The sequence below is a fragment of the Elephantulus edwardii genome, unplaced genomic scaffold (assembly GCF_000299155.1).
Source record: "Elephantulus edwardii isolate Elephantulus edwardi_28Jun2011 unplaced genomic scaffold, EleEdw1.0 scaffold00093, whole genome shotgun sequence".
Classification (NCBI taxonomy): Eukaryota; Metazoa; Chordata; class Mammalia; order Macroscelidea; family Macroscelididae; genus Elephantulus; species Elephantulus edwardii.
In genome coordinates this window covers 12,345,514-12,372,950 of record NW_006399843.1, presented here as the reverse complement: position 1 = coordinate 12,372,950, position 27,437 = coordinate 12,345,514, and the positions used below count along the sequence as shown (strand labels likewise).

At 44.4% G+C, this 27,437-nt stretch overlaps 3 protein-coding genes and 1 pseudogene across 6 annotated transcripts in view; all 4 read right to left on the bottom strand.

Moving 5' to 3' along the window:
* Positions 1-597: 597 nt before the first annotated feature.
* TMEM25 (transmembrane protein 25) lies at positions 598-3,993 on the bottom strand. 4 transcript variants are annotated; one of them, XM_006890828.1, is made up of 8 exons: positions 3,846-3,993; positions 3,289-3,381; positions 2,706-3,017; positions 1,975-2,265; positions 1,375-1,405; positions 1,098-1,198; positions 875-964; positions 639-726 (listed from the first exon to the last, which is right to left on the bottom strand). In XM_006890828.1, exons 2-8 carry the CDS (start codon positions 3,356-3,358, stop codon positions 653-655), a joined length of 969 nt encoding a protein of 322 aa, XP_006890890.1. In that variant the 5' UTR covers positions 3,359-3,381; positions 3,846-3,993; the 3' UTR covers positions 639-652. The 4 variants fall into 4 exon arrangements, with proteins under 4 accessions (XP_006890891.1, XP_006890890.1, XP_006890889.1 ...); XM_006890827.1 differs by lacking the exon at positions 3,846-3,993 and adding an exon at positions 1,688-1,819 and having other exon boundaries at positions 653-726; positions 3,289-3,358; XM_006890829.1 differs by lacking the exons at positions 1,975-2,265; positions 3,846-3,993 and adding an exon at positions 1,688-1,819 and having other exon boundaries at positions 598-726.
* Positions 3,994-4,180: 187 nt separating this feature from the next.
* TTC36 (tetratricopeptide repeat domain 36) lies at positions 4,181-7,495 on the bottom strand. Its single transcript, XM_006890888.1, has 3 exons — positions 7,393-7,495; positions 5,540-5,728; positions 4,181-4,443 (listed from the first exon to the last, which is right to left on the bottom strand). Exons 1-3 carry the CDS (start codon positions 7,493-7,495, stop codon positions 4,181-4,183), a joined length of 555 nt encoding a protein of 184 aa, XP_006890950.1.
* Positions 7,496-12,744: 5,249 nt separating this feature from the next.
* Positions 12,745-27,437, bottom strand: part of KMT2A (lysine (K)-specific methyltransferase 2A) — an 89,656-nt gene continuing 74,963 nt past the window's right edge. The window contains exons 33-37 of the mRNA XM_006890887.1: positions 21,344-21,518; positions 21,070-21,177; positions 14,476-14,559; positions 13,977-14,106; positions 12,745-13,219 (exon numbers count right to left, since the gene is read on the bottom strand). Of these exons, the coding sequence (XP_006890949.1) occupies positions 12,944-13,219; positions 13,977-14,106; positions 14,476-14,559; positions 21,070-21,177; positions 21,344-21,518 (773 nt within the window). The 3' untranslated portion in view covers positions 12,745-12,943. The remainder of the gene's footprint in view (positions 13,220-13,976; positions 14,107-14,475; positions 14,560-21,069; positions 21,178-21,343; positions 21,519-27,437) is intronic.
* LOC102858512 lies at positions 15,743-17,292 on the bottom strand (annotated as a pseudogene).

The window sequence follows — 27,437 nt, the reverse complement described above, 5'->3', positions numbered from 1 at the left end:
AGGGGAGATGTTGAGAAGGGCCAGTGTCGAATCTACAATGCCCAGGAGGAGACAGGGCAGAGTGGGCAGAGAAGGGTTAAGAGGATGCAGCAAAAGGGACTAGCTTGTGCTTGGCCAGTGCCCCCAGCAGAGGGGTTGGCGGCTGTGCAAAGAGCAGTTTATTTAATACAGTTAGCGGGACCCTAAATTTTCCCTGAGGGAAGGAAGCTGCATAGCATGAAAAAGAAATCCAAGACATGCAGGGCCCTCCCAGTGCCCCAAAGAGGCTGCTGTGCCCAATGGTCAAGGTGGCAAAGGAAGACAGGGTAGGGCACAGAGCAGGCCCAAGAAACAAGGCCACACACAGATGCTGGGTGACATCCAAAGACACCAGGTCGGGAACTCCAAGTGTCTGGGCAGTCACTCCAGGCTAAGGCTGGCCACATGACAATGAGGTCTGGCTGGCCACCTTGCAAAGGATACAGATGCTCCTGATGACGGTCAGACCTCCGTGAAGGTCACCGTAGGGATGACACAGAGGGCACCTCAGCACAAGTCATCCTGGTGGTGCTGTGATCTCTTCAGCTGACAACAGGGACAGGCAGAGGGTGTCTTGGTGGAAGAGTGGTAGGGTGGTGAGGAGCCAAGACGTCACCCGGGTCTGGCCCTCTGCTCACAGCCAGATCTCATCACTGCTCACACTGGACACTCGGTAGATATAGCCCAGCATCGGGAGACGGATGAAGCCTGTGGGGTTAGAGGAAGCCCAGAGCCTCAATGACTCTCCATTTTGTGGAAGCTGGAAGACCTCTTTCCACCCTTGTGACTTTTTCTGCCCTTGAGGCCTTTGGCACAAGCACACAGCTGAGGAGCAGGCAGCAGCCTTGCCCAGTACCTCGGCTGGTGAGGAGGCCGCCAGCCTCCGGCTCCAGAAGCTCCGGCCGGCTGTTGTTCTGAGCCGCCTGCCGGTCTGCTGGTTTCCCTGCTGAGTAACAATCGGGATAGTGTCTGGGTCAAGGAGAGGGCCTGAAAGCACCTACCCCTTGCAAGTATCAAGCTGTTCTTTTTCAGAAGCAGCTCTGCTATAGCAGCACCAAATGGCAGGCTTCTGAGTGTACCTCTGGCATCCGGGGTGAGGTCGTTGAGCTGTAGGTTGGACGGGAGGGACATGTTCTCCCGTGGCAGGCGCACATTGTTGAGTTTGAGGTTGTTGGAGTCACTGCAGAGCAGACAATGGCTGGGTCATGTCCTTGTACAAGCAGGTACAGCTTTTCTTTTCGGTGTACATTCCAGGCTTTCCTAGGGAGTGGCTTAGGTCTGGCTGAAAACCTTGTAAAGGTTACTCCTCTGGCCTGCATTTCAGTTCTGTCCATCCACAGAGTCTCTGGGACTTACCTCGAGATGAGAGATGGACGCCGGGAGGGGCCTGAGGACAAAAAAACTGTGTCACTGACTTTCGGTGAGCTCACCTACTCTGGCACTGCCCCCTGCTCTTTCTGACCCATGACCTTCAGAAAAGGGTCTCTTCAATGCCTACCTCTGACTCTGGGACCAGAGACAGCATTCCCATCGCTCAACCCTAGAGGCGTGATGTCTCACCCATGCCCATATGACCTACTCTGCCCAGCTCCACTTGCTGCCCTTGAACCCACCCCTTTGTCCTGCTCACATCCTTCGAAGGCCCTTACCCCCAAACCTGAGGTCTTACCTTTGGTCTTCCTCTCTTTCCTGCAGATGAGGCAGGCCACCAAAGTGCTGAATCCCACGAGGGTACCCAGAGCAAGCCCTCCAGCCACAACGATGCCCAGCAGTGGCACTTCTACCCGAGTGGCCAAGAGCCCTGCAGGTCATTCCTTGGTTAGACCCCAAGTGGAGTGCAACCCCAGGATGCCACCAGTACCATGCCCAAGATGGCTACAGGCAAACCCCTCCACTCCCTGCCCATTTCTGTGAAACACGTGAGGCTTGACTATGCCAGCTGTGGGAAGTTCTCACCTGGGGCTGGGAGAGAGGCACTGGTGACACCCACGTCGTTGGTGGCTACCACTGAGAGGTTGTGTGCCAGGCTGCGGAGCTGCAGCTGTACCGTGTGGTTGGTGAGCCATGGGTAGTTCTGGGCATCCAGCACCAGAAAGTCAGAGGTGTTGACAGTCACTGGCCCATCCTGATCGATCCAGGTAACATTGGCAGGAGGGTTGGCACGCACCAGGGCAAAAAGGACAACCAGGAGTCCCGGGCCCTGAGCTTCCTGGTACTTGGCTCCGACCTGGGCAATCTCTGGCTTGACTGGTACAAAGCAGAAAACAAAATGCTTTCATCACAGTGCCCTAAACCACTCCCCTTTGTTCCCAAGTCCAAAAGGGAGCCTTGGGTCTAGGTCTCTCCTCAGAGGGGTGCTGGGAAGCAGGGCAGACAGGTCTGCTGAAGAGTCAGCATTTGCAGAGGCAAGATGTCTGGACTTGAACCGTCACTTTACCAGCTGCACAACCTCAGACAGGTTGCTTATATGTGCCTCAATTTTTCTGTTGTGAATTAGGAATAATACTCCATTGTATTATTACCAGGACTGAAAGAGTTAATATTTGCTTATCTGAAAATACCCAGAGAGTATCTGACACATAGTTATGTGTTCCAGGTTTGTTAAATGTCCTATTGAGCCACTCACTCATGGGCTACTGAAGCGCCTGAGCAGAGAACCATTTCCCCTGACCACTCCAGGAACTCACATTGCACGTTGAGGATGACAGAGGCGTTGGCTGACCGGCCACTGCCCAGGTCCTGCAAGGAACAGTTGAGCTCATGTTGGGCCCGCTGTGCAGTGACAGTGAAGGTGCTGGTGCCTCCAGAGAAGGCCTCCCCGCCCACACTGAGCAGCCTGGAGGTGCTGGCCTCCTGCAGTTGTCCATCCAGGTACCAGGCCAGTCGGGGGACACCAGACCCTCCGGCCACTCGGCAGGTGAAAGCATGGCGTTCATTCTCCCGAAGTGCCCGCTCCGCCCAGGTCTGACCATCAATTTGTGGTGCCAACTCCCCCCAACCTGGAACACAGCAGGGGGGGCCTCTGGGGAAGGCTGGCGATGTGCTGTGACCAACATTAGGTCCCCCTACAGAGGCAGCAGGCCAAGAGACAGAACACTCGGGTTGGACCAGGGGCTACTGGGCCTTGGGAAGGTGCCAGTAGGGGAGACAAGGCTCCAGCGCCTGGTGTTTGGATCGGTCACTCATGGAAATATGGCTCACAGACTAGGAGAGAGGAGAGTGGCCTCTGGACCCCCAAAATGTTTGGTCAAAGGATGAAGAGGGGTGTACCTGAGCTCAGCAGGACAGACAGGAGCAGCAGTGTGTGCGGGTGGGTGGCTGAGCCTGGGAGCATTGCCATGGTGGCTGGGCCTGGGCTCCAGGCTGGTGAGAAAAGGGGCGGGCTTTGGTGTTAGGTAGCGGATCGCTGGCCGACTTCTCCTCCAGGAATTTACTCTCCAGAAACAAATAAAATCATGCACGGAAACACAGACCCAAAGAGACAAGCGAGACACGAACAGAAAAGCCCGATGGTAGGGATCCACTAGCACGCCATTGGACACCCTCAGAACTGCGCAGACGTCCCAGGGGACACACAAGCGCAAACCCCCAGAGATACAGGCACAACGAGCAACCACGCAGCCCGCCCCATGTCCAGACAAAAACACCTTCCCCAAAGGCACTGTCCTTCTGTCGACCCCTGCCTCTCTCCTGTCTCCTCCTATCCTCTCCCGAGACCTAAAGTCTCTCTAGCTGGTTTTTGTGAGGGAGGAGGAGGAAGGGCTCAGAAGCGGAGGAAGCGCCGCATCCCTGGCCCAACCCCGCCCCCGGCATCCAACGCCACTCACCTAGCTCCCTCCCCGAGCTCAGCCTGAGCAACTGCACAGGTCTGACGAGCACCGCAGTCGGCTGCAGCGGCGCGGACTAGGCCAGGCAGGGCCAATCGATGCCCGACCCACGGGACCCAGACGCCCCTCCCCCGGGCAAGAGGGCGGCTCAGTGTTTACACTCGCCCAGCCCGCCCTCCTCATGTACGCTGGGTGCACCTGTGCGCCTTCCACCTGCGAGGCCCGTGCCAAGGACCCTGTGCGTGCGAAAAGCGGCTCACGAAGAGAGCACACAAAGTCTGGTGAGGCGCCAGCAACTTTATTGGTTCGGGTCTGGCCCCCCTCAGCCATGGAGGTCAGCGCCCGTTGCGGGTGCCGCGCAGCTGTCCCATCATGTCGGCCAGCATGCGGTTGCAGAGTGCGGCGTAAGGATTGAGCAGCACCAGTTGGCGCCGCGCAAAAGGGCTTCCAAGCCGCGCGGCCCGCTCGAAGTCCCTGCGGGCGTCGTCGTCTCGGCCCTGCAGACGCGCCAGGAGCCCCCGCTGCACGAAGCCCTGGCGAGCAGCGCGGCCTCGTCCGTCGCTCAGCTCCAGCGCGCGCTCCAGGTCCTCCAGGGCGCCTGCGGGTTGGACGGGGCGGGGTGAGTGCCGTGCTCCCGCCCACCAGCGGGGCGGGAGCCGAGCCCGCACGGGCTTCCGGTCTTCTTATAGTGGCAGCGGCGTGGGGCTTTAACTGCCTGACCGCACATGCGCAAACACCAAGGCTTGTTACTCTCGTTACGTAGATGCAACCTGGAAGCGCTCAGAAACATTGCTCTAGCTTGGGCAGCCAGTTAGCAGCAGAACTGGTTCTTCCTTGCCCCTGTTGTTTCCCCTCTACCTAATAACCCCCCAGAGCTCTGGCGGCCTGATGGTAAGAAGCAGCGCCGCAATCCCAAAGGCAGGCGGTTCAAATCCATTGCTACTCCACGGGCTAAAGATGGGCAGTTTCCTCCCATGAGACTTATTGCCTCTTAAAACCCTTTGCTGGAAGGTCAGCTATGTTATTGGCAAACAACAACAACAATAACCTTTGGCAACTCTGGTAGTCTAGTTGGGTACTCAAAGGCAGGCGGTTCTAGATGGGTAATATCCTGTGTGATTTGCAGTCTCTGAAAACCCGCTGGAGAGTAAACTAAAAGTAGTTCAGAGTCCAGGGCATATTAACAACAGTAACCATAGGGAGCGAAGGAGTCCTGGTAGTAACCGAAAACCGAGAGGTTAGCGCTCCGTGAGAATGATGACCTGTCTCCTCTTAACAAAGACTTACTGTGTATCATCGAGTTGGAACCGACCCATAGCTGACCCTCCAGCAGGTTTTCAGAGGTGTTAAATCACAGTGGAGATTGCCCATTGTTGTAGTAGCCGGTGGAATCCACCGCCTTTGAGTTGGCAGTCCAAGTCCCTACTGACAGGCCACCAGAGCTCCCTACCGCACCTCCCCAAAGATTACATCTAGAAAACCCCAAGGGGCAAGTTAGTAGTCCTTTAGGACTACTGAGAGTCAGCAGTGGAGTTTAATCTTTTGAGTTTCAATAGACCTGTGGACTCAGACTTCCTGCACATGTCCCCTCCGAACCCACAACCACTGCATCTCCAGTTTGTGCTTTTTTTTTTAGGTTTTTGTTTTGTTTTGTTTGTGCTTTTTGCAGAAACTTCGAGGTGTTTCCTCCTTACCTGCCACATCTCCCTGGAGTCTCCGGGCCTGAGCGCGATTGTTGTAGGCAGAGGCCCTCTCAGGCAGCAGGCAGATGGCTTGCCCAAACCTCTCCAGGGCGGTGCTGAGGTCCCCAGCTTCTGCTGCTTTTACCCCCTGGAGCTCCAGGGCCTTGGACTGCTCCAGCTGTTCTTGAGGGAAAATTCCATCTGTGCCAGGAAGTGATCCAGGAAGGGACAGATTTGAAGTTAGGAGTAAGAAGCAAAAGTCACCTTGGTGTTCACATGCAGTGTTTGAGGCACAGGGAGAGTAGGTCATCAGGGGTGGGTGTAGCATTGCCATAGTGCAAAAGGGATCTGGGAAAGGGACCTCAATTGGCTCCCTGTTGTTGTCTAGAGAACAAATTCCAAACTCTGTGCCTATGTTCCAGGTGCACTTTCCATCCACATCTGTAGCTCCCTCCCTGAACCCTCACCCCCATTCCATCTTATTCCAGCCAGAAATTTCATCTACTCATTTCACAGGCACAGACATGTGCCTTCCCACCACTAACTTCACCTGTTGTGCTTTTCTCCCTTCTCTCCCTTGGTTAAATACTTATTTTCCTCTGAACCACGTTTTCTCAATTCCCAACTCTGCAGTGATGACAGTTTATCATCTGCACTTTCTCTCAGCCACCTTGCCAGCCAGTTGGCCATCTTCCTATGTTGCTGGAGGCGTGTTCTGGCCTATTCCTCAAGAGAAGTTCATACCACGTATCACCTCATTTCTGGCACCTAGTATAGTAAGGCTACAATATTTACTGATCTAATAGCAAAAAGAGGGCTAAGTAGAATTTAAACTTTTAAGAGGTGAGCGACAGCTGCTCATGGAGACAGCCTTGCCTTTCGTTCCCTCTTCCTCCTTTTTCTTGTTGTTCCTTAGATATACTGCTTCCTCTGCCAGAAGAACTGGATGATGCCTAGCTACCATTACTAAACATTTTGATCAAAGATTCTATAGAATAAGCCCTTGATCAAAAGGTATTTCAGATCAGAATTTCTAATTTTCGTGGAACCCTGACTTTGTAGAGGATGAATGAGCCCCTGAAATGACTGCTTTGAGATACTTTTTCAATCTTAACCAACAATATCCGATGAAGTGTTTTTTAGCCAGACAAACCCCCACAGATCTCAAGCTGACCCCGACTCTGACCCTAGAGGACAGAGGTCTTTTGGGAATTACAGCATTTCCAAGGCTGTGAATGTTTACACAAGTGGACTGCCACATATTTCTCTTATGGCTGGTGGATCCAAACAGATCTTTTAGTTAGCAACCAAGCTCTTTAACCACTGATCTAATAGCACCACTAGGGCTCCTCATCCAAACAAGAATTTCACTTAATTAGCAAAGAATCCCTTAAACATTGTTCTCTGTGTGGGGTCAGACTAACAGCAGCAAATATGAAAGGTTTGATTAGGGAGTAATTGGAAATTACAGAATTAGTTTGTTTTGCTGTCAATATTTTCAACAAGATATTTTAAAATAAAAAAAGCTCATAAAGAGTTGTATTTAGTATTCTCCACTCTACAATTCAACAATGTTAATTATAAAAAAATAAATATGCTGATTTTGCTTGCTTAGGTTGGAAGCCACTCAACTCCATGCCCCTTTAGTCTTCCAATCTGTTAGGACAGTGACCTGGAGTTTAACATACCCTTCCTATCCAACACACAATGCTAAACTTGAATCTCAGATGAGGTAATTTCAGAAATGTGGGTGCTGAAGGACGAGACAAAATCTGATAACCTTCTAAAATCAACCCCCTCCCCATCTGGGGGAGGCCAGAGAGCTAGCCTATGGGGATAGGCACTCTGCAAGGTCAAATGCTCACCTTCATCTACTTCCTCTCCCAGGTCTAACCCAGTAACATCTCCAAATGGGGTGTCTGGGTTGAAGATGGCTTGCAACACTGCCTGATCATTTGGAGTTCCCATGGTGCTCAACTCCCAGATCCGAAAAGGTTTGGATGAGTGCAACACTGGACCACCAGCAGCGGATAATGAATGAAGTTCCAGGTTCCCTTGACTATTCCCAGTGAGGAGTGGTGTTAAGTGCAACCCTTCTGCCTGGGGTTAGTGGCCCAGGCTGGGTGTTTGCAGATATTTCTCAACTGCAACCCCTACCCGGGTCAGGTCACAAATCCAGGACTGGTCTTAAGGTGGAGCAGAGAGGACACTTGATATTCTCCCTGCAATGCTTTCATCACAGTCACAGATTAGGTGAAAATTTAGAAGCCACAGCTTGACCACAGGAGGATAAAGGTGAGAAGGCTACACTGACAGAACCATTCCTTTGTCCTCCAGGCCTTTTCATGTCTACAATTAACACAAAGTCAGTTCTGAGGGGAGTTGGGACCCTCTTATCACTGACCCTCCAGAGGGCTTCTGAGCTGTCAATTGCCCACTTTCCTCTTGAGGAGTTGCTCATGGATTAGAACTACCAGAATGCGGTGCCTCTGGGTCAATAGCACCTAACCTCTTACTGACCACCAAAGCTCACGCCAGAATGAATTAGATCCTGAGTCTACATTACTAATAAGGGAGACAATATGTTTAAGGAAGTCAGCATGAAATGGAACCTGAGGAAGGGCAAGGAAATGATCACTCGCTCCACCTTAAAAGACTGTGGAGGGTCAGGCCAAAGCCACCCCTCTCCAGGATCCACCCGCCCAAAGGCAAAAGAAAGCTCAACCATCTGCAGCAATAAACTTGACATGTTTATTAATTAAACTATCACTTAAATAAAAAAAAGTGCATAGAAAATAAACATGTTTAAAAACTCCTTTTTTTTTACAACTATGTACACTTTTTACTTTTACATTCAGTCTTTCGTAGAGAGCTTTCAGCATTATTATTTTTTGAACTATTAAAGTATTTTCCTTCATCCCTGTCACAGGGAGTTAACACTGATGGACTTTAGACATGGTTTCCTTTTTTTTTTCCTCTTTCTCTTTAACCAGAAGCTTGGAAGAACACAAGGAAAAAAAAAAAAGAAAACAAAAGATCTATTATACGTGATAAAGTTGTCAAGAAATGTCTTATTTCTAGAAAAGAAGCTTGTCATCTGCTGAGTTCTTGAAACAATTATTCAACTACCTGTATTTATTAAAGAGACTGTTTAAAAGTTCAATAAAAGAAACACCACAAGTCTATTTTCTTGGTTGAAAGACAGAACTAGAGTACCTCAGAACAAGATACCAGGAAAGCACAGAACACAATTTTCCCCTAAATGCAGGTGGTAACCCCAACATTCATAACCAAAAAGAGAAACAAGGAGTACAGGTACTGACTGGCAACATTCATGGGCAGAAAAAAAAATCCAGGTGACACCATTTTCGCATTTCTCTCTGATCCGAAGAATGGGCTGTCTTCCCATCTTGTAAGGTTTGGTTTTCTCGGATGGGGAATCAGAGGAATGCCAGGCTGACATTTTCCTGCCTCCGCTAGCAACTGTAACACAATCCTTATCTATAGTGTTAAGAGAATTAAAAGCCATGGACTGAGCTAGGCTTTGTTACATGGTGCATTACTATATTAATTCCTATATATATCATATTTATATTTATTTGAAAACCAAAATGAACAAAAAAAGTCGCAAGTTTTCAGAGTGTGACACTTGACTGGTATTCATGATTCAGAACAAAACCATTTGCTCAATAACCTTGTATTGCTTTTAAACGAAGGAAATTCAGCATAAAGTTACATCCAGCCCTTTGCAATGACTCACTTTTCTTTTATAATAACAAAGAAACAAACCTGATTTCTATTTTTTTAACAAAAAATCCCAAATCAAACTTAAAAGTTAACATTGGACAAGGTTTTGACCTTTAGTATTTTCAGATATTTGATTGAAGTCAGTCCTTTAAAAAGATACATTCATTAAAAGATTTTTATTTTTTGTTGTTGTATTTTTAAGTTTTTATTCTTTTTTTAAATTTTTTTTTTTTTTAAATCAAGAGAGCTGCATGGTGCTCACTGCATTGGCCGGGGGGTTGACTGAGGCAAGCGAGGTGGTGGACTGGATCCTGGCAAAGGAGTATGGTTGAAAACTTATAGCTGCCAAGGCTTCCCCCTTAAATCTTGTTACTGGTCTAAAACTAGGAGGGGCTGTGCTGGAGGTGGTAGACCATAACAGAGGGAGCCAAGGGACCAAGTTCCGGCCACAGGTTCAGCGCCACGCAGCTATTATAGTTACAGTTTTCACTGGCCACCAGGAAATGCAGCCACAATAGGTTCTAGCAGCAAAGCTAAAAGTGAGCTGGCTCTCTCACTGAGAACTGACCAGGTTTGCAGCTGTTACTCCTTAGGGATGATGCCCCTTGGGGGAGTGTTGGGAATGACCCACCATAATTCCTCAGTCTGCACAACTGTGCAGAAATTCCCTTGGTCACTTTCAAAACAAACTCAGAGGTGTTTTGGAGATAGCTATGCCATTTTGCCTTCTCTCCCTCTGGTAGAGAACTTTGGCTTTTTCCCCAAGTTGCTGGCAGGTATGCTGAAGTTTGGCAATGGACTCAAGGCTGAGCTACAGAGGAATTTCTCATTTTTGTGGTTGACGACTAGGGTGTAGAAAGGCAAGGCAAACCATCTGCAGCTGGCAGGAGAAGGAAGGAGGTGGGTTCCTCCCCTGTCTTCAGGGTCTGGGACTGGTAGAAAGAGAATGAGGAAGGGGGTCACAGTACAGCGGCCTAGCAGGGCAGTAACTAGGTCTAGTTAGCTGAGTTCCCCCCACCCCCTAACTGGCCTTTGGGTCTTTCTCAACGTGAATTCATGACCCATCAGTGCATTAATCATTTCAGTAACAAATGCAGCTTAAGTATTTTTTCCTTAAAAAAAAAAAAAAAAGATAAAAGGATTTACAAAACAACCTCACACAGTGCAATAATAAAGGAAGCAAGACACTAGTGGGCCCCTAGGGCCACTGTACCTTGTTCTCGGGCAAAGGGAGGAAGGGAGGTGAGGTCTGGGTTGAGTGCTTTCCCCAGCCCCCTGCTGGCACTTCTCCACGATGACAAAGAAGTTTCTGCCATCCTGGCCACAGTGCTAGGCTCCCTGCACGACAGTGAAAACAGTGACAATGTTCCAGCAAAGCCACCAGACAAAGGTCTTAAGGTCCTGGAAGAGAAGGGAGCCCAGGATGGAAGGCACAGCAGAGCCACGAGTCCTGGGACAGAGTGTGCTGGGCTGAGTCGTATTGCTTTGCTAGACTTCCATAGGAATGGGCTTCTTGTGGCGAGAAAAGGGTGCCCCACCCTCTACTGGACTATACTCCTCTGAAACCTTGTGGCGGAGGCTGAGAAAAACCTGCTTTATCGTGAGTGGTCAGACTGTGCTTCAGTTTCAACAGGCTGCCCCAAAGAGGGCAAGAAGAGATCAATGGGTCTCTGCAGGTAGGAGGACATGGTGGGCAGAGGAAAAGGGAGCGGAGTGACCTGTGAGGCAGATGGTGATGGAAAATGTCAAGTTGCCATTCAACTTGTTGGCTGCTAACTCGGAAGGAGGAAAGATCAGGGAAATGCAGAAAAGTACCGCCACTCACCACTCCAGAGCTAGAGCCAAAAGGAGAGAGAAATGTGGGAAAGACAAAGAGAAACTGTATCAGATACTACCATAGTCTTGAGGAGCTTCAATAGGGGAAGGAGGGAAGTAGCCCAATGGAGCTGGGTGACCTCCTTCTCCATTTATTATTGAAAAGCAAACCCAGGTAATGGTTACTTAGGTCAACAGGGCACAAACAAGCTACACATTAGACAACAAAAGGTACACCTTCCAGGGGGAAGCTGGGCAGGAAAACCAGACTTTGTGTGTACAGCTGAATATTTTCTCTAACTTCATCCTATGAAAATAAAAAATTATTAAAAACCGATCTTCTTTTAAATTAGGATAATACCGCGGTTTAAAAAATAGCCTTGTCATAAGTGCTTCTCCCTATGAAGTGCTTCTCATAGAAAAATATACAAAATATATTTACATTTATAAAACCTTAAATAGTAAACTGTAAACAGAACAGAGTAAAATCCAATGACTTAATTTAACAGGTTCAGGATACTGTCTTGGGGGAAGGAGAAGAAACATTTGATGTTGTTTTGACCACATCCTAAGGAGTAATCAGGGCAGTAGTGTCATTTAATTTGCTGTATCCATGGATGTCACACACGTGGCAGAGTTTCCTCAACACAAGGTAGTCTAGTCCCCAAGTTTTGGGCCTTGAAATCGGATTAGTGTTCTGCCTTCAACTGGACAATGACCTTTTAAAAAAAGTTAAGTCTTCCTATGTCTGAACAAAGGGGAAATCAAAGTATGTGGGTTCTAGGGATGGGGTCCACAGGTCATCCTGGTTGAGACTCTGGCTGTTGCATGATTCAAATCTTAGTTAAATAATCATTTTTCCTCTTCTAGAAAATCATGCTACATATATTTCTTTAAAACTCCCAGTGGAGCTTTATTGAAAATGTCTTCAAATTCTGTCTGGTTATGTCCAATGGCTCCTGTCCAAGTCCTCTCCTGGAGTGTTACAGGCTCATGGAACTGTCCACAGGCATGTGCATGCCAACAGGGAGTATCCGTGAGCAGGGAGGCAATCTCCTCTATCACCCAGAAAGAAGAATGGGAAAGCAATGGGATGGAAGATAGGGGAAATGAAGAGAGTGGAGTGAAAAAGAAGGGATGAGAGAAGGAAGCCGCTCCTACTGTCAAGAAAGGTAATTGGCTGAGATAAGGCTCATGGGGATAAAACTCCCACTTACAGCCCACAGGCTCAATGTTTGGTAATAAATTGGCACAACCCCAAGACAGCCTTTTGTCACCAAAGGTGCTAGGAATCCTGTCTTCCAACCAGAAGGGAATTAAGTGGGAGGATACTAGAGAAATCCACCAGATCGTCTCTGTTTGTTCAACAGATGGCTACAGACTGGGCCTGGCTGGCAAATAATCAGGTATCCAACCAATCCTATATCCGGGGCCTTGCCTGCTCCCTCATTGATAGTGCTTGGGAAAAGGCTGAGCCAAGGTTGGTAGCTTATCTTGAGAAGATGCTCACGCCAATCCTGAGTTCAAGCCCAATGTCCCAACACAACTAACCCTCTACAGGCTCCTTCCAGGCAAGCTGGCCAGGGATCCCGCTTCCCACTTTTAACGGCATACAATCAGATGGGCCCAAGGAGAAAGCTGGTCGTGCATCTTTTCTTCAAGACCTCACCTCTCTCTCCAGGACTATGATCACATGTACTATGTGAATATGGGACATAAGGGAATTTAGCCATCACGGAGGCCCCTCAACTGTGCCCACTCGATCCTGGAACTCCAAGTCGTTGGAAAAGGCCATCAGCATTGCTTTGGACGGCCTGGGTCCTAGGACTCCAAAACTGTGGGAGAAGAGCAGCTTTAGTTTAGGAACTTCCGGCATTTCTTGGCGCCACAGTTGCAGGGCAGCTTGTTGCTGGCATCCTCAATAGGGAACTTATAGTCGTAAGTGAGTTCTTCTCCTCGGTAGATCTTACGCATGGCAAAGATGACAATGTGCTTCTGCCCATCAATATTGATGACTCGGGAATAGCAATTAGGCTCACAAGAGTGATTGATGAAGCGTGCAGCATTTCCATGCATGGTGGCGTCCACTACTTCTGAGTCATCAATTCGGAACATGTAGCAACCAATGCCCTATATATGTAGAAAAAAGCAGAAGAACTTGTTATATTTAACTAAGGTCTGAGAACACTTCCTAGTCTCTTTTTTATATAGCTTATAACTGCTACTGAATAAAGTTTCTTTTTAAAAACGCCAGATTTTTCAGTATATAATATCCTTCAAGATAATTCCATGAAAAATCCCTATCTTTAGGGGTTTCTTATTATCTCTATGGAAAGGGAATCCCCAAAAAATGTATGGCTATGTGCCTTACCCTCTACCTTTCCCTGCATGTCTCTTTCCAAGGATTTGACCCCTCCTGATAACAGGCCCAAAGTATGTGAGAGGAAGAGTCACCATTCTGCTTCTCAGGAGCACCCTGCTTGTACTTCCCCCAACACAGGGACCTTCACTGAGATAGACCGACAGAGCAACTTTAACAAGTGGCTCGAGCATGGCAGAGATCGTGAAGATGGTGCAGGGCAGGGGCAATCTGGGTCTGTTGTTCATGGGTCGCTATGATCACAGTCGACTTGAACAACAAAAACAACGTGCGTCAGATTCTGACGTCAACTCAGACAAACCTTCAGAGTATCTTTGTTTATTAGTCCTCAAAGTGGTTCCAAAACTTTTACTAGACAACAAATCTCAGGGATGTTAAAATTTTAGGGGAAAGCATTTTTTAAATCAGGAAAATGCTGTTTCTTTTGTGATCAAGGGTTCAAATTTACAGCTTATGGCCCCTTTCTATAGCAAAACAAAAACGAGAGAATGGAAGTGAGGGACTCACCTTGCTGTCATAATATTTCTCTCGTTTGTCAGTCTGGATAGAACGGATAACATTGCCTGCATACTCAATCACCATTTCACCTGCATCTATGTTCCTCTTACAGAAAAGACCACGGCCATGGATTGGAGACCTGGGACGTAAAAATGGGAAAGAGATCAGCCACACTAACATAAGAAAAATAATGAATTAAAATCTGTTGTCTGTTAGTCTTTCAGGAAAAACAGACACCAGGGAGAAGAAGGGGAAAAAATTTACAATCACATGATTTCATTAACTGGGTGAACAAAAGGACATGGGTGAGAGAGAGATTACTCTGCAACCCATTACAAGAAGTAATTGTAATACTGTGTTAAACTCCTTGTTCAATACAAGATCCCAATATATTACATTTGATTAATTATATATAGAAAAACTTCACTTACTATGAGGAAGATTACCCAAGCATTTGATTCATTTTGATTTTGGAAAATGTCATGACTTGTGAGAATTTTAGCCATACCTGTAGACACCAACTGCCTCTTTAGAAGTCTTTTTTAAGTGCCGGAAACGCATAGGCATCGGCAGATCCATGCTAGTTGCCCTCCTAAAGAGATAAGGCACATTGAGGAATTCTCTTCAGAAAATGTGGTTGGTTTGTTTTAAAAACACATTTTTTATTGGTTTGCATACAATCATTCATTTCCACTGTATTTATTTACCCTGTGCTTTATATAATCACTCACATACAAAGTATTTTATATACTTAATTACTATTGATCTATGTCTATTATCACTGTCTTTTCAAGTCCCTACTGAATATCCTATTCTTCCCCCTCCCATCTGCCCACTAACTTCTGCTATCCTAGTTACTCCTCTAGTCTCACCCCTTTCTCCCTTTTGTACATTTCTACTCAATTATCCCATTTTCACAATGGTCTTATGCACTATTTGTTCTTATGAGACTGAGTTATATGCTCAGCATAATGCTCTCTAGGCTCTCCCATGTCATATAGTATTTTTAAAAATCATTGTTTCTGAAAGATGTTTTGAATCTTAGATTGAAAGTTCCTAGAGAATATAGCTACACTATTCTCTGTGTTCAGTGATAACCATAACAATGCCTATAACACTAGGCCTATTTTAAGATGATGTTGTTTGGTACCATTGAGTTGGTTCAACTTGCTAAATATAATGTAACAATATATCATTCTTCACAATCATTCAATGTTCAAGTCCATTACTGGGGTCTTTCTCTTTTTGGCTGACATGAGGATTGGTCCTTCTTGATGCATATCCAAAGCACATAAGACAAAGAATAGGGAATATTTTGGCGATACTTCTTGTAAGGCAGTTAATTTGTTCTTCTGGCAGTCTGTCTGTACCGTATGCAGTATACTTAGCTAACATCAAAATTTCTATGCATCCCATCTTAATTGGGTTTTCCTTAGTCGTAGCTCAACTTTCTCATGCATACAAGGCAGCTGGCTTGAGTCAGGTGCACCGTAATTTTTAAAGTGACATTTTAATGAAGTCAGCTGTAACAGACTGAATGTGTTACATGGTTTAGTTCCTTCATTGTTATTTATATGGATTTTGCTAGTATATGGAATGAATAAATATGAGGAAAGGATATAACCCCACATGGAACTGTCCTGATTTTTTTTAACATCATAAGGTATTTCATTCTGCGGGGTTTTTTTTCCACAAGAACTTATGTTTATTGCAAACAAAAAAAAATGAGAAAGAGAAAGGAAGGACAGAAATGGTCAGAAGCACAACATGTAAGGTTAAGAATTTAAAAGCATCTTACATTCTGCCCTAATGGCAGCATAATTAATAGGAACAAACGGCCGTCTTGCTGCCTGCCGCAGCCGGAGGGTATTTTTGCAGACCTGACAAGCAAATTTTGTGAAATATGTGGTGTGAAGGAAGAAAGCTTGGCGGGTCTTCACTGCAGACTTTGGACTCCCAGTGTTTTGCACCGGCATCCCCTGTGTGGCCTGGTGGGACATATGACTCCTAACATGGGCATCCTCTGCAGTTGGGCTGGGAGACAAATTTTCTTCTTCTGACTGGGTGGGCATTTTTAGGCCTCCATATTTTTTCCAATATAGCCAACAAGTTGCACATAATCTACACTACATATTAGGTGGACCCCAAGAATACCACTGGTGAGACTGTGTAGCAAAGCAGCTCTCACAGGCTCATCCTAAAACGTTATTCTGGGGCTGGAATGTGGTTCCTACTGTTCCGTTCACAGTGCCAGGCTTTCCATTGCTGGTGGATATTTGGTTGGGATTTGGTTTGCTGTAATTTGGGATGTACACTTGTTTCAGTTTACTCTCAGCTTCTGCAGTTTTTAGACATTTCTGTTGTACATATCTGTCAGTAGTTTTCCACATGTAATAATATTCAATGATGCTAGTCAATAATTTCCAAGGGAGAAAGTCTTGATGTATGTCATTGAAGTCTTTGCCATATTTTTCCAGTGCATCTTCAAACAAACTAGCTTCAGAGGCTGACCATTCTTCCATTTCATCTCTGCATGAAACAGGTCCTCCAAGTGGTACTAAGACACTAACTGCACTGCTCAGATCATAGCTGTGCCTATATAGTGCATCCATAGCATGAAACAGGGTGATGTCTCGGGAAGCGGCAGCTGCACTCATATGCAGACTGGGCTGCCTCACAGAACTGCTGCAATCCAGGGCTCGAGCAAACGTCCCAACAGCACGTGCTACAACTAAAAACTGGTCAATCTGTCGATCTGTAAGTGGGCTATTCGGATCCCAAACTTTAACTTCCAGTTTGGACTGTTCCCTGTCATCTGATTCTCCTTCTAGGAGCATTTCTGGAATGTCTGCTTGGTATCGAGGCCCAACTTGTACTTCAACCTTTGTCAGCTAACAGTGTTTTCACTGAGGGATCATAGACCAATGAGTAGAAAAAGGCATCCTCCTTGTCAAGGTAAGACAGCGCTGACTCCATCTCATTTAGAAGGGCAACACTGCATTTTTCCCTGATACGTGTTGCAGGCAAAAATTCATACTGGCATGACAAGAAGAGTTCCCTATGTTTCAACTGATGTTTCTGTTTATCAGTTAAATCAGCTTCAACTGTTGTTTCAGATTCTTCCTCAATTTCTTTTGCATGTTTGTCTGCAAGCATTATAAGAGTGTTGGAAATATCTCGTCATCTATAAGAGCATACTACTTTTGCATCCACGTTGCCACTTGCAGTCTTACCGAGTTCTTCTATTCTTCTGATTAGGTATGGGTTGCTGGAGGAATTCTCAAAGCAGACATAATCTCCGACCCCGGTACATGTTGGCCGCCATGTCCGCCCGCCCGCGGAGCCCGAGCTGAGCCCTGCGAGCTGAGCCCTGCCCGCCGCCTCCGCCTCGCCGCGGCGGGGGTAGGGGGCGGACAGGCGGATGGCGAGGTGAGGCCCCGGGGGCAGGTGTCCGCCCCCAGCGTCCGCGGGCCAATGCCGAGTGGGCCGGGCTTATTTTGTGGTTTAATGACATTTTTAAAATTATTTCTTAAAATTAATTTTAATGAAAGTTTAGAGAGACTTTGGATTTCCATTCATTCATGTAATTTTCTCCCTGCCCAACCCTCCCCACAAATTTGTTTTTCTCTTTGAAAAATAAAAAAATTCTTTCATTGTTATACAATCTCTCCCCCCAAGTTCATTCCACTATGCAGCTTTCGTTCCAGACTCCTGTCATGACAGTAATACCTAATCATATATCCCTTTTAAACAGTTCTCTCCCTCATCTGTTTCAAGGCAATAGACAGTATTTATCCCCTTTCTGAGTCTCCCCTCAACCCTGATGTCAGGCCCATTTTACAACAGAGGCACTATGCAATATTTGTCCTTCTGTGACTGAGATATTTCACTCAGCATAATGTCCTCTAGGGTTACCCATTTTGTATAATATTGCATGAGTTCCTTGTTTTTCAATGCAGCATAACATTCCATTGTGTGAATATACCACAGCTTCTCTATCCATTCGTTTGCTGATGGGCACTTAGGTTGTTTCCAACTCTTTTTTATTGTGAACAAAGCCGCAATAAACATGGGTGTGCATATGTCTGCTTGGGTGGCGGTTATGGTTTCTTTAGGGTCTATTCCCAGTAGTGGAATTGCTGGGTCAAATGGTATTTCTATTTGCAACTTTTTGAGAAAGTGCCCTACTCCCACCAACAGTGAATAAGGGTTCCGGTTTTTCCGCAACCTTGCCAGCATTTGATGTTTGCTCCTCTGTTAAATTTTGCTTTTCTTACTGGGGAGAGATGATCTCTCATAGTTGTTTTGATTTGCATCTATCTAAGAGCTAGGGATTTTGAAAATGTCTTCATGTGTTTTTTGGCCATCTGAATGTCTTGGTGAAGTGTTTGTTCATATCCTGTGCCCATTTTTCAATCGCGTTATTTACCTTTATCTTGTTGTGGTGCTTGAGTATTTTATAAATTTTAGATATAAGTCCCTTATCTGACATGTCATTACCAAATATTGTTCCCAGTCTGTGGCTTCCATTTTCACCCTGTTGAAGTTTTTGAATGTACACAGGGAACCTTCCTGATTTTAAAACACGCAGTGTTTTGTCTCTTTGTTCTGTACATCAATAGGTTTTCATGTATAAGTTCTGCTCCAAGATCATTCCAGGGCTGTGCAGAGGGGAGACAGAGGGATCCGCGGACCGAACAGGGGGAGAGAGGAATCAGCACACGGGCAGAAGTGGGGGCCAAACAATAGAGAAGCGACTTGTGGGAAAAGCCTTACCACGCCCACAGGTACAAAAGGTGAGAGGCTGCACCAAGATTGTTCTGCAGGACACATCAACCTCCCTCGGAGACATTACCACTAAACTTAAAAGACACTGTTCACAGCATAAGAAACTGTCAGCAACTCACGTGTTTGGAATCACAGAAGCCAAGAAAACTTCAGATACAAGCTGTCAGATTAAGGGGTGGACAATGGAAGATAAATGCTGAAGGGATTTGGTAGAAGTGAAGGGGTATCCTGGTGGAGGTGGGAAATAAGTGGGTCAACACACTGGGCCAAGGGCAGGGATAACACTGTAACTAATGGTTAACTCCACAATGAGGGATTTATCATTCACTGTTCTATAAATTGCTTATCTGTCAGATACTCCTCTAAATCTGAACATTCAGATTAAGACAGACTAGGAAGAAGGATTGGCCATCCACTTCTGAAGTAGCAGGCCTCTGAAAACTCTATGTACAACAGAACAGATTAACAGGGCAACGAGGTAGAACTTTCAAGTATGGAAATACAAAGGAAGACGTTCCACATACCCCCAATTAATTGGAATTAAAAATTACTAGTATCAGCTCACTAATGTCTATACTATCTTTAAACATTTATTTTCATTTTGATGACTTCTGATTTTTCTAGAGTCATACTTTCCAAGTTCCTAGTATTAATGGATGTTTGTAAGCAACTTCTCATTTCAAGTCATACCACATAAGCAAATAAAGGTGCTGAAAGCTTTACTCCATCTATGTTATTAAGGCTGGCTCTGCTCTGAGGAGGCAGCTTTGTCTTGGGTGGCATAGTCCACTGAGGTCTACTTCTAATTCAAAGGTTAGTGAGATGAACTTCTGTACAATTTACATCTCCTGCTGGAGGATCTGTGATAGTTGGTTCAAACTCCATAGCAACGATGATTTACTTTTGCTTCCAATCCATCTTCCAGGACACTGTATAGGACAATGTTCCAGTGCTATTCATGAAGTTTTCTATAATTATTTAAAAAAAATAAATAGACTGCCAGATCCTTCTTCCTGGTCTGGCTTAATCTGGTAGCTCTCTTGAAACCTCTCTATCATGGTTAACTCTGCTGGTGTTGGATATACCAGTGGCATGGCTTCCAGAATCATAGCAACACATAAACTATCACAGTTTATCATATCAGTATGATAAACGGATAGATGAGTGGGGTGGCATTTTAATCTACAGAATACTTTCCAACCATGGTGGGTACCTCTGAAGTAGACAAAGCACACTGTGATTAAAGATAATTAATATGTTTACTTTTTTTATCAGTTATTAAAATCTACCAGCCAGCTATGGCTACTTTAATACAAAAGATAATTTTGGTCTTCTTAAATGTTATTCAGAAAATTCTGATATGAACCTATATATTGACAAGAGTAACTGGAAGGGAGGGAAACAAAAATGATTTATAGTCAGGACTTAAAATTAAGAAAGATGTGTTTCAGGTCTATATCCTTTCTCTAAACATATTCAATCTGTATGCTGAGCAAATCATTCAAGAAGCTGGACTCTATGAAGAAGAATGTGACATCAGGATTGGAGGAAAACTCATCAGCAACTTGAGTTATGCAGATGACACAACTCTGCTTGGTGAAAGTAAGAAGGACTTGAGGTGCTTGCTGTAGAAGACCAAAGACTTCAATATGAATCACCTCTCAACATCAAGATGACAAATTCTCAGCACTGGACCAATAAGCAGTATCATGAAGGATGGAGAAAAGACTGAAACCATCAATAATTTCATTCTACTTGATTCTACAATCAAGTATTCTCTTGGTATCAGCAGTAGGGAGATCAAGAGACATACTGTACTGGGAAAAGCCTGCTATTAGGGACTTCTTCAAAACACTGAAGAGCAGTGATGTCAATCTGAAGACTGAGGTGCTCCTGATTCAGGTCATGGTCTTTCCAATCACCTGCTATGGATCTGAAAGCTGAGCAATGAATAAATATGACAGAAGAAGAATTGATACAAACAGATATGTCTTGGAGAAAGTGCAGCCAGAGTACTCCTTAGAGGCAAGGATGACAGAGTTTCGTTTCACATACTTCAAGCATGTTGTTAGGAGGTGCTATTCCTTGGAAAGGGATACCATGCTCTGAAAGGTGGGGAGGGCCAGAGAGAGGAAGACTCTCAATGAAACAGAATGACACAGTGACTGCAGCAATGGATTCAAGAATGTCAGAGATTATGAGGATGGCACAGGACAGGACAGGGTTCAGATTTGTAGTTCACAGGGTTGCTATGAGTTGTATCAACAACAACAACAACAACAACAACAGTGATTTATCTTTACAAAAGACGTACCGAGCTGACTTGAGCTGAACCTCTTCCTCTTCCTCATCATTAGGATTGTATTCGGGAGGCTGTCGATGTTTAGAGGCCAAGAAGTTAAACATGTCAAATGTTGATTTCCTAAAGTAAAAAAATGAAAATGCATTTACTGAAATGAAATGCTTTAATAAAGGCATTCAAGGACAGTAGTAACATAGGAAATGTCCACGTTTACATGGGAAAATAATTTATAATTAGATAATAAACTCAGGACTCAAAGTTGCTTACAAAGAAGAATGGAACTTGCCTCAGATGGACTTCAGCCCTGGCTGAGCCATGAGGGTTCAGTGGGGGTTCATTAGCTTCCTCTGGTTTGTGGAAACGGAATTTGTAATTCCTACAGTGCTTGGCACCAGATAGCTGCTCAATCAGGAACACAACCGCATCATGAAGAATCCCCAGCATTCTCAAACCATTAACACCTATAAGATCAAAAAAATAGGGGTAGTGAGTATTGCTACCCACCAAAAACTGGACAATAATGAGACACTTACTCTACAGAATTTCTACCAGAAGATGTTTAAGGATGAGTCATATTAAAACTACCCCGAAAATAGCACGATACAGCTAATAAAAAAGCACTGTATAGCAGGAGCTCTCATAGCTTAGTAGTAAGGAGTTATACTATTAATTGAAAGGCACACGGTTCAAATTCACCAGCTGCTTCTTAGGAGAAGATCTTAGATCTCTTTCTGTGCTATTTACAGCTTCTGAAAACACTCTGGAGGGTCAGCTATAAGTTGATTCCAATTTGATGGCACATAACACCAACTGAATACAGTTGATACAGACTTACTGATATGTCATTCTTAATGAAAGTATATTTTAAATGAAAAACAGGTCACCTAACTCTAGACTAGTTTATGTGCTGTATGTACACAGAAAAGCTATATTTATTTGTTACTTCATTTTTTATATCACAATGATGACACAAGGAAAGAATTATTCCATTTTAAGGTTATTAAACTTAGGCTCAAGGGAGCTCTCATGAGGTAGTCCTTAGCATACTGCACTGCCTTGTACATCTCTGTAGTTCCAATCCACCAACCACTCCCACAGACAGCCTCTTCTCATGACTTACAGCCTTAGACACCCAAAAGAAGGTCACAATAAGTTGGAAAAGACCTCAGTTTTTTTGAGACCTAGGCTCAGAGACTTTAACTATCACACTCAAAGTCACACAGCTAATGTGATGAGATCCGAACTTTGGACTGTATGACTCTAAAAATGAATCATTTTTCAAAAAATTATGGGAATTGGAGTTGTTGGGTTCTACAAATTCAAAGTGACTAGAATTCATCAGCATGTAGAACTGGGTGTCATTAGCAAGTTAACGTGAATGTATGGAGACATCACAGCAGCTTTGTTTTGCTTGGTCTCATGCTGTTAATGAACACTATGTAATGATAATTTCATTAATTTTTCTTATGTTATAAAAATAACATTTATATTAATCTGCTAGCATAGACACGGAAAAATTTTCTAAAATGATAGTTCCAATCTCTCCACACCCATGTCATGGCTTACTGTTTGATGTCTTATTTTTGCTAGGGTGAGATATTATTTCATTGTTGTTTTGATTTGTATCTAACAGCTAATCAGGGGAGAAGGATGGGCAATCTCCTCCTGTTGGATTAACTGTCTCTGAAATTCGGCCAGCGGGTCAGCTATAGCTTGGTTCTGACTCAACAACAGCAATAGCTAATAGTCCCTGGAGGTAAACATCATGCTTGGATAGAGAGGGTCAGTGCAGAAGAGGAAGATCCTGAATGGAATGGACACAGTGACTGTGGCAATGGGGGTAGGTGGGTAACAGGCAGAGAGGTTGGCTCAGGAGAGGGCAGGGTTCAGAGCTATTATTCATAGGGTTACTACAAGTTGTAATCAACTTGATGACACGTAACAACACAATGACAACTAATTTTCTTTTTCTTGTTGTGTACTGTCAAATTGAATCTGACTGGCACAGGAGGATGTTGTCCTTCCTTCAGCTAATAAGAGAGTGGAAAGGAGTTGACCTGCCAATGTAAAGGCAAGGGGGTTGAATCCATCCACTGCTCCATGGGTGAAAGATGGGCAATCTCCTCCTATGTGACTTACAGCCTTTGAAAACCCACTGAAGGATCACTTATGAGTTGGTCCTGACAATTAATGCCTATTTAAGGAATGAAGATTTTATTCTATAGTTAATAGGTAGTAAGTAGTAAAAAACTTCTGTAGGATCTCTGGTAATAATGAGGATACCCTGTAAGGAATATGGGGATTCAGTGGTAACCTTTGAAAGAATAATAAGAGATGAGAAAGGAAAGAAAGAGGGATGGGTCTGGGACTTACGGGTAGAGATACAGTACTGACAACTGAAGTGAAAGATGAGAGAGAGAAAGAATTCCAACACTGGCTGGCTTTCTGCAATCTTGAGGGACAGCATAATAAGCAGGGATTGAAAAGAAAAATTTGTGAATCATCAGTTGTAATATGAAAACATGGGACAGGATGAAAAGTGTAGAGACTGAGTAGAGTAAGAAGGGTAAGGTCCAGGAGAAAATGAACTTTGCAATTAACTAGTTATTTGTAATTCATTCTTTAAAAAACTGATTTGATTTTTTTAGCTATAAAGTATTGGCATCCACTTCTTAAATAATATGCCTCCGGAAACTCTATGAACTTTGATAAATGTCGATACTTTTAAGAGGGGCGTCAGGCCTTTTGTTCATAGGGCCGCTATGAGTGTGCTTGACTCAAAGACAGTCAACAACAACAACAAAGTATTACATACTGATGGTAATAAAATGAAAGTAAAACTTGCCTATGCTCAGTCTCCCTGTCCATCACTGACAGGTTACACCATATACATGAAGTAAACAGAGCTAAGGGGGTCACAGTCACATCATACACGTACTATCATAACCTGTCTTCTCCCTTGGTTTACTCTGGATATTGCTCTACATTCCCCTATTGAAAGGTATTTATTTCCCTAAAAGTGGGGTTATTGAAAATATTCTGATAGCTATTAAAAGTTGGAACAAGGAAGAAGAATGAGTAGTTGAGAAATATGGATTTGGTGACAGAAATTAGGATGGAGGTATATGATAGAATTCTGTACACTGATATATTCATCGCAAATACCTTTTATAAGAAACATAAGGGGAGCTCTGGTGGCCTAGTGGCAAGGAGCTGCAACTACAATCCCAGAGGCGCACGGTTCGAATCCACCAGATGCTCTGACGGGGAAGGAGGGACAATCTCCTCCTGTACCAGTCTGATCTGATTTGACGGTACACTCACACAAAAATAACAAAAAAAAATTATAAGGAAAAAAAAAAGAAACGCTGATGGTACATGGGTCTCACTTCATGGCCTATACAGCAAAAAGATTATTACATATGTGGGGAAAATCGTTGGAAAAGCTCAGTTATCAGCTGTGAAAACTAGGCCAGGTGCTATTTGTGAATCAGATCATCTATTCATATGCAAGTTCAAGCTGAAGCTAAAGAAAATCAAATAAAATCCACAAGAACCAAAGTCTGACCTTGAGTCTATCCCTCCTGAATTTAAAGACCATCTCAGGAACAGGTTTGAGACCTTGAATGCTAATGGGCAAAGACCAGTTGAGCTGTGGGAGGATATCAAGAATATCATCAATGAAGAATGCAAAAGGTCATTACAAAATCAGAGGAAGAAGTAAAGATCAAAATGGATGTGAGAAGAGACTTTGAACAGTGCCGGAGAAGCCAGAACAAAGGGAAGAAATCAAGAAGTTAAGGAGCTGAATAGAAGATTTCCAAGGGAAGTTGGGAAGACAAAACAAGGTAAAGTATTATAAAGAAATGTGCAAAGAGTCAGAAAATGAAAAGGGCTGAACTCACTCTGCATTTCTTAAGCTGAAGGAATTGAAGAACAATTCAAGCCTTGAGTTGCAGTACTTAAGGATGCTGTGAGTGGAATGCTGAATGACCCAGGAAGCATCAAAAGAAGATGGAAGGGGTACACAGAGTCACTGTAACAGAAAGAATTGGCTGACACAGAATAATTTCATGAAACAATATATGTCAAAGAGCCTATGGTGATGAAGGAGGAAGTCCAAGCTGCTCTGAAGAAACTGGCAAAAAACAAGGCCCCAGGATTTGAGAGCATACCATCTGACATATTTCAGCAAACAGATGCTGCCCTGGATGCACTCCCCAGGTTGTGCCAAGAAATATGGAGGACAATGACCTGGAAGGGAATCTAGCCAACTAACTGCAAAAGATCTGTATTTATTCACATTAAAAAAAAGTGATCTGACAGTGTGGAAATTATCGAACAATATCATTAATATCACCTATAAGCACGATCCTGCTGAAAATTATCAAAACCAACAGGAACAGCACATCAAGAGAGAACTGCCAAATGTGCAGGCTGGGTTTAAAGGAGGCCATGGCACTAGGGACATCATAGCTAATGTTAGATGAATCTTGGCTGAAAGCAGAGAGTATGAGAATGTTTATCTATATTTAATTGATTATGCAAAGGCATTTATTTGACTGTGTGGATCCCAACAAACTGCAGCTAACTCTGAGAAGAATGGGAATAGACCACTTAATTGTGCTTATGCAAAGCCTATACTTGGACCAGGAAGCAGTCAGAACAGAGCAAGGAAACACTGAATGGTTCAAAATCAGGAAAGGGGTATATCAGGGATGCATTCTATCTCCATTACCTTTTCAATACATATGTGGAACATAACATTCTGAAGGCTGGGCTCTATGAGGGGGAATGTGGCATCAGAATTGGACTCATCAACAATCTGCATTAAGCAGGTGATAACAACCTTGACTGCCAAAACTGAGGAAGAACTGAGGCATTTGTTGCAGAAGGTCAAGGAACAGCCTTCAGTATGGATTGAAGTTCAACATCAAGGAAAAAAAAAAGATTCTCACCACTGGGCCAATTATGATAGACGGAGAAGAGACTGAGGTTGTTAACGGCTTGAGCTTGCTTGGCTCCACAATCAATAATCTTGGTACCAGCAGCCAAGAAACCAAAAGTTGAACTGCATTGGGAAAATCTGCTATTAGGGACCTCTCAGAATACTGATGAGGAATGCTGTCAGTCTAGAGAGTAAGGTGTGCCTGATCCAAGCCATGGTCCCAAATTACTTGCTATGCATCAGAGAGCTGATCAGTGATTCAGGATGATATAAGAAAAATCGATGGCTCTGAGCTGTGGTGCTCGAGAAGAGTATTGAACATTCCAAGGACTGCTAAGAGAATAAACAGGTCTATTATAGAGAAGGTGAAACCAGGGGGATTTTTGGAAGCAAGGATTTTGAAACTTCATCTGATATACTTTGGGCATGCTGCAAGGAGGGAATATGTAAGAGAGGAAGACCCTGGATGAGCTGGATTGACTCAGTTACTGGGGTAGTGGGGGTAGGCATGTCAGAGATGATGAAAATGGCTCAGGACAGAGCAGGGTTCAGAGCTGTTGTACACAGGGTAACTGTCAGAATTGGGCTTGAAGGCACATAACAACAACATTGCTTAATTATTTCCACTAGCTTGGTGGTAAAAAACTGCACTGCAATCCTGAAGGTACACAGTTTGATTCCACTAGTTACTCCCTGGGAGAAGGATGGGCAATTTTCTCTTATATAATTAACAGCTTCTGAAAACTAGCTGGAGAGTCACCTATGGGTTGGTTCCAACTTGATGATATTCAACAACAGGCATTATTAACATCCACACAGCCATTAGTGTAAAAACCCATCTATTCCATTTTTATCTATATTATCTCTGAAGTCTGAATCTGTGTTAAACAAGGTGGTGGTTGTTAGGTGCTGTTGCACCAAGTATGTTAATCAATGGAGAATCTGTTTATTGTGGGTTTAATTAGCATTTTTATGACATTGGGTATTTTAGCCAGTAACAAATGACCAGATATTGGTAATTTGTATTTTGGAGAGGATAAATAGCCTTCTGATAGTTGTTCATCCTCTTACTGTCACATTTTTAATGAAATGGATAGAAGTAAAAATGATACCGTGAGGGGTTGAGGGGCAGAGCAACCATAGAGTGAAGCTAAGCTGACAGGTGGTAGAGCAAAATGGGAGGACAGGAGGTAGGGTCAAGCCAGTCTGCCAAATGAATGCCAGCCTCACAGGCCATTGCTGGGGCTGCCAGGCATGGCTGCGTCTCCTTTTGCCCTTTTCCTGAAATTCAAACAAAGCAGAAGGCTGCAACAATGGGCTCAAATGCAACACTGACTGTGGAGATAACATAGTATGGGGTAATATTTTTATTCTATTGTATATAGAGTCTTTATGAACTGTCTCAAGTTTCATCCAACAACAGCATTGTATT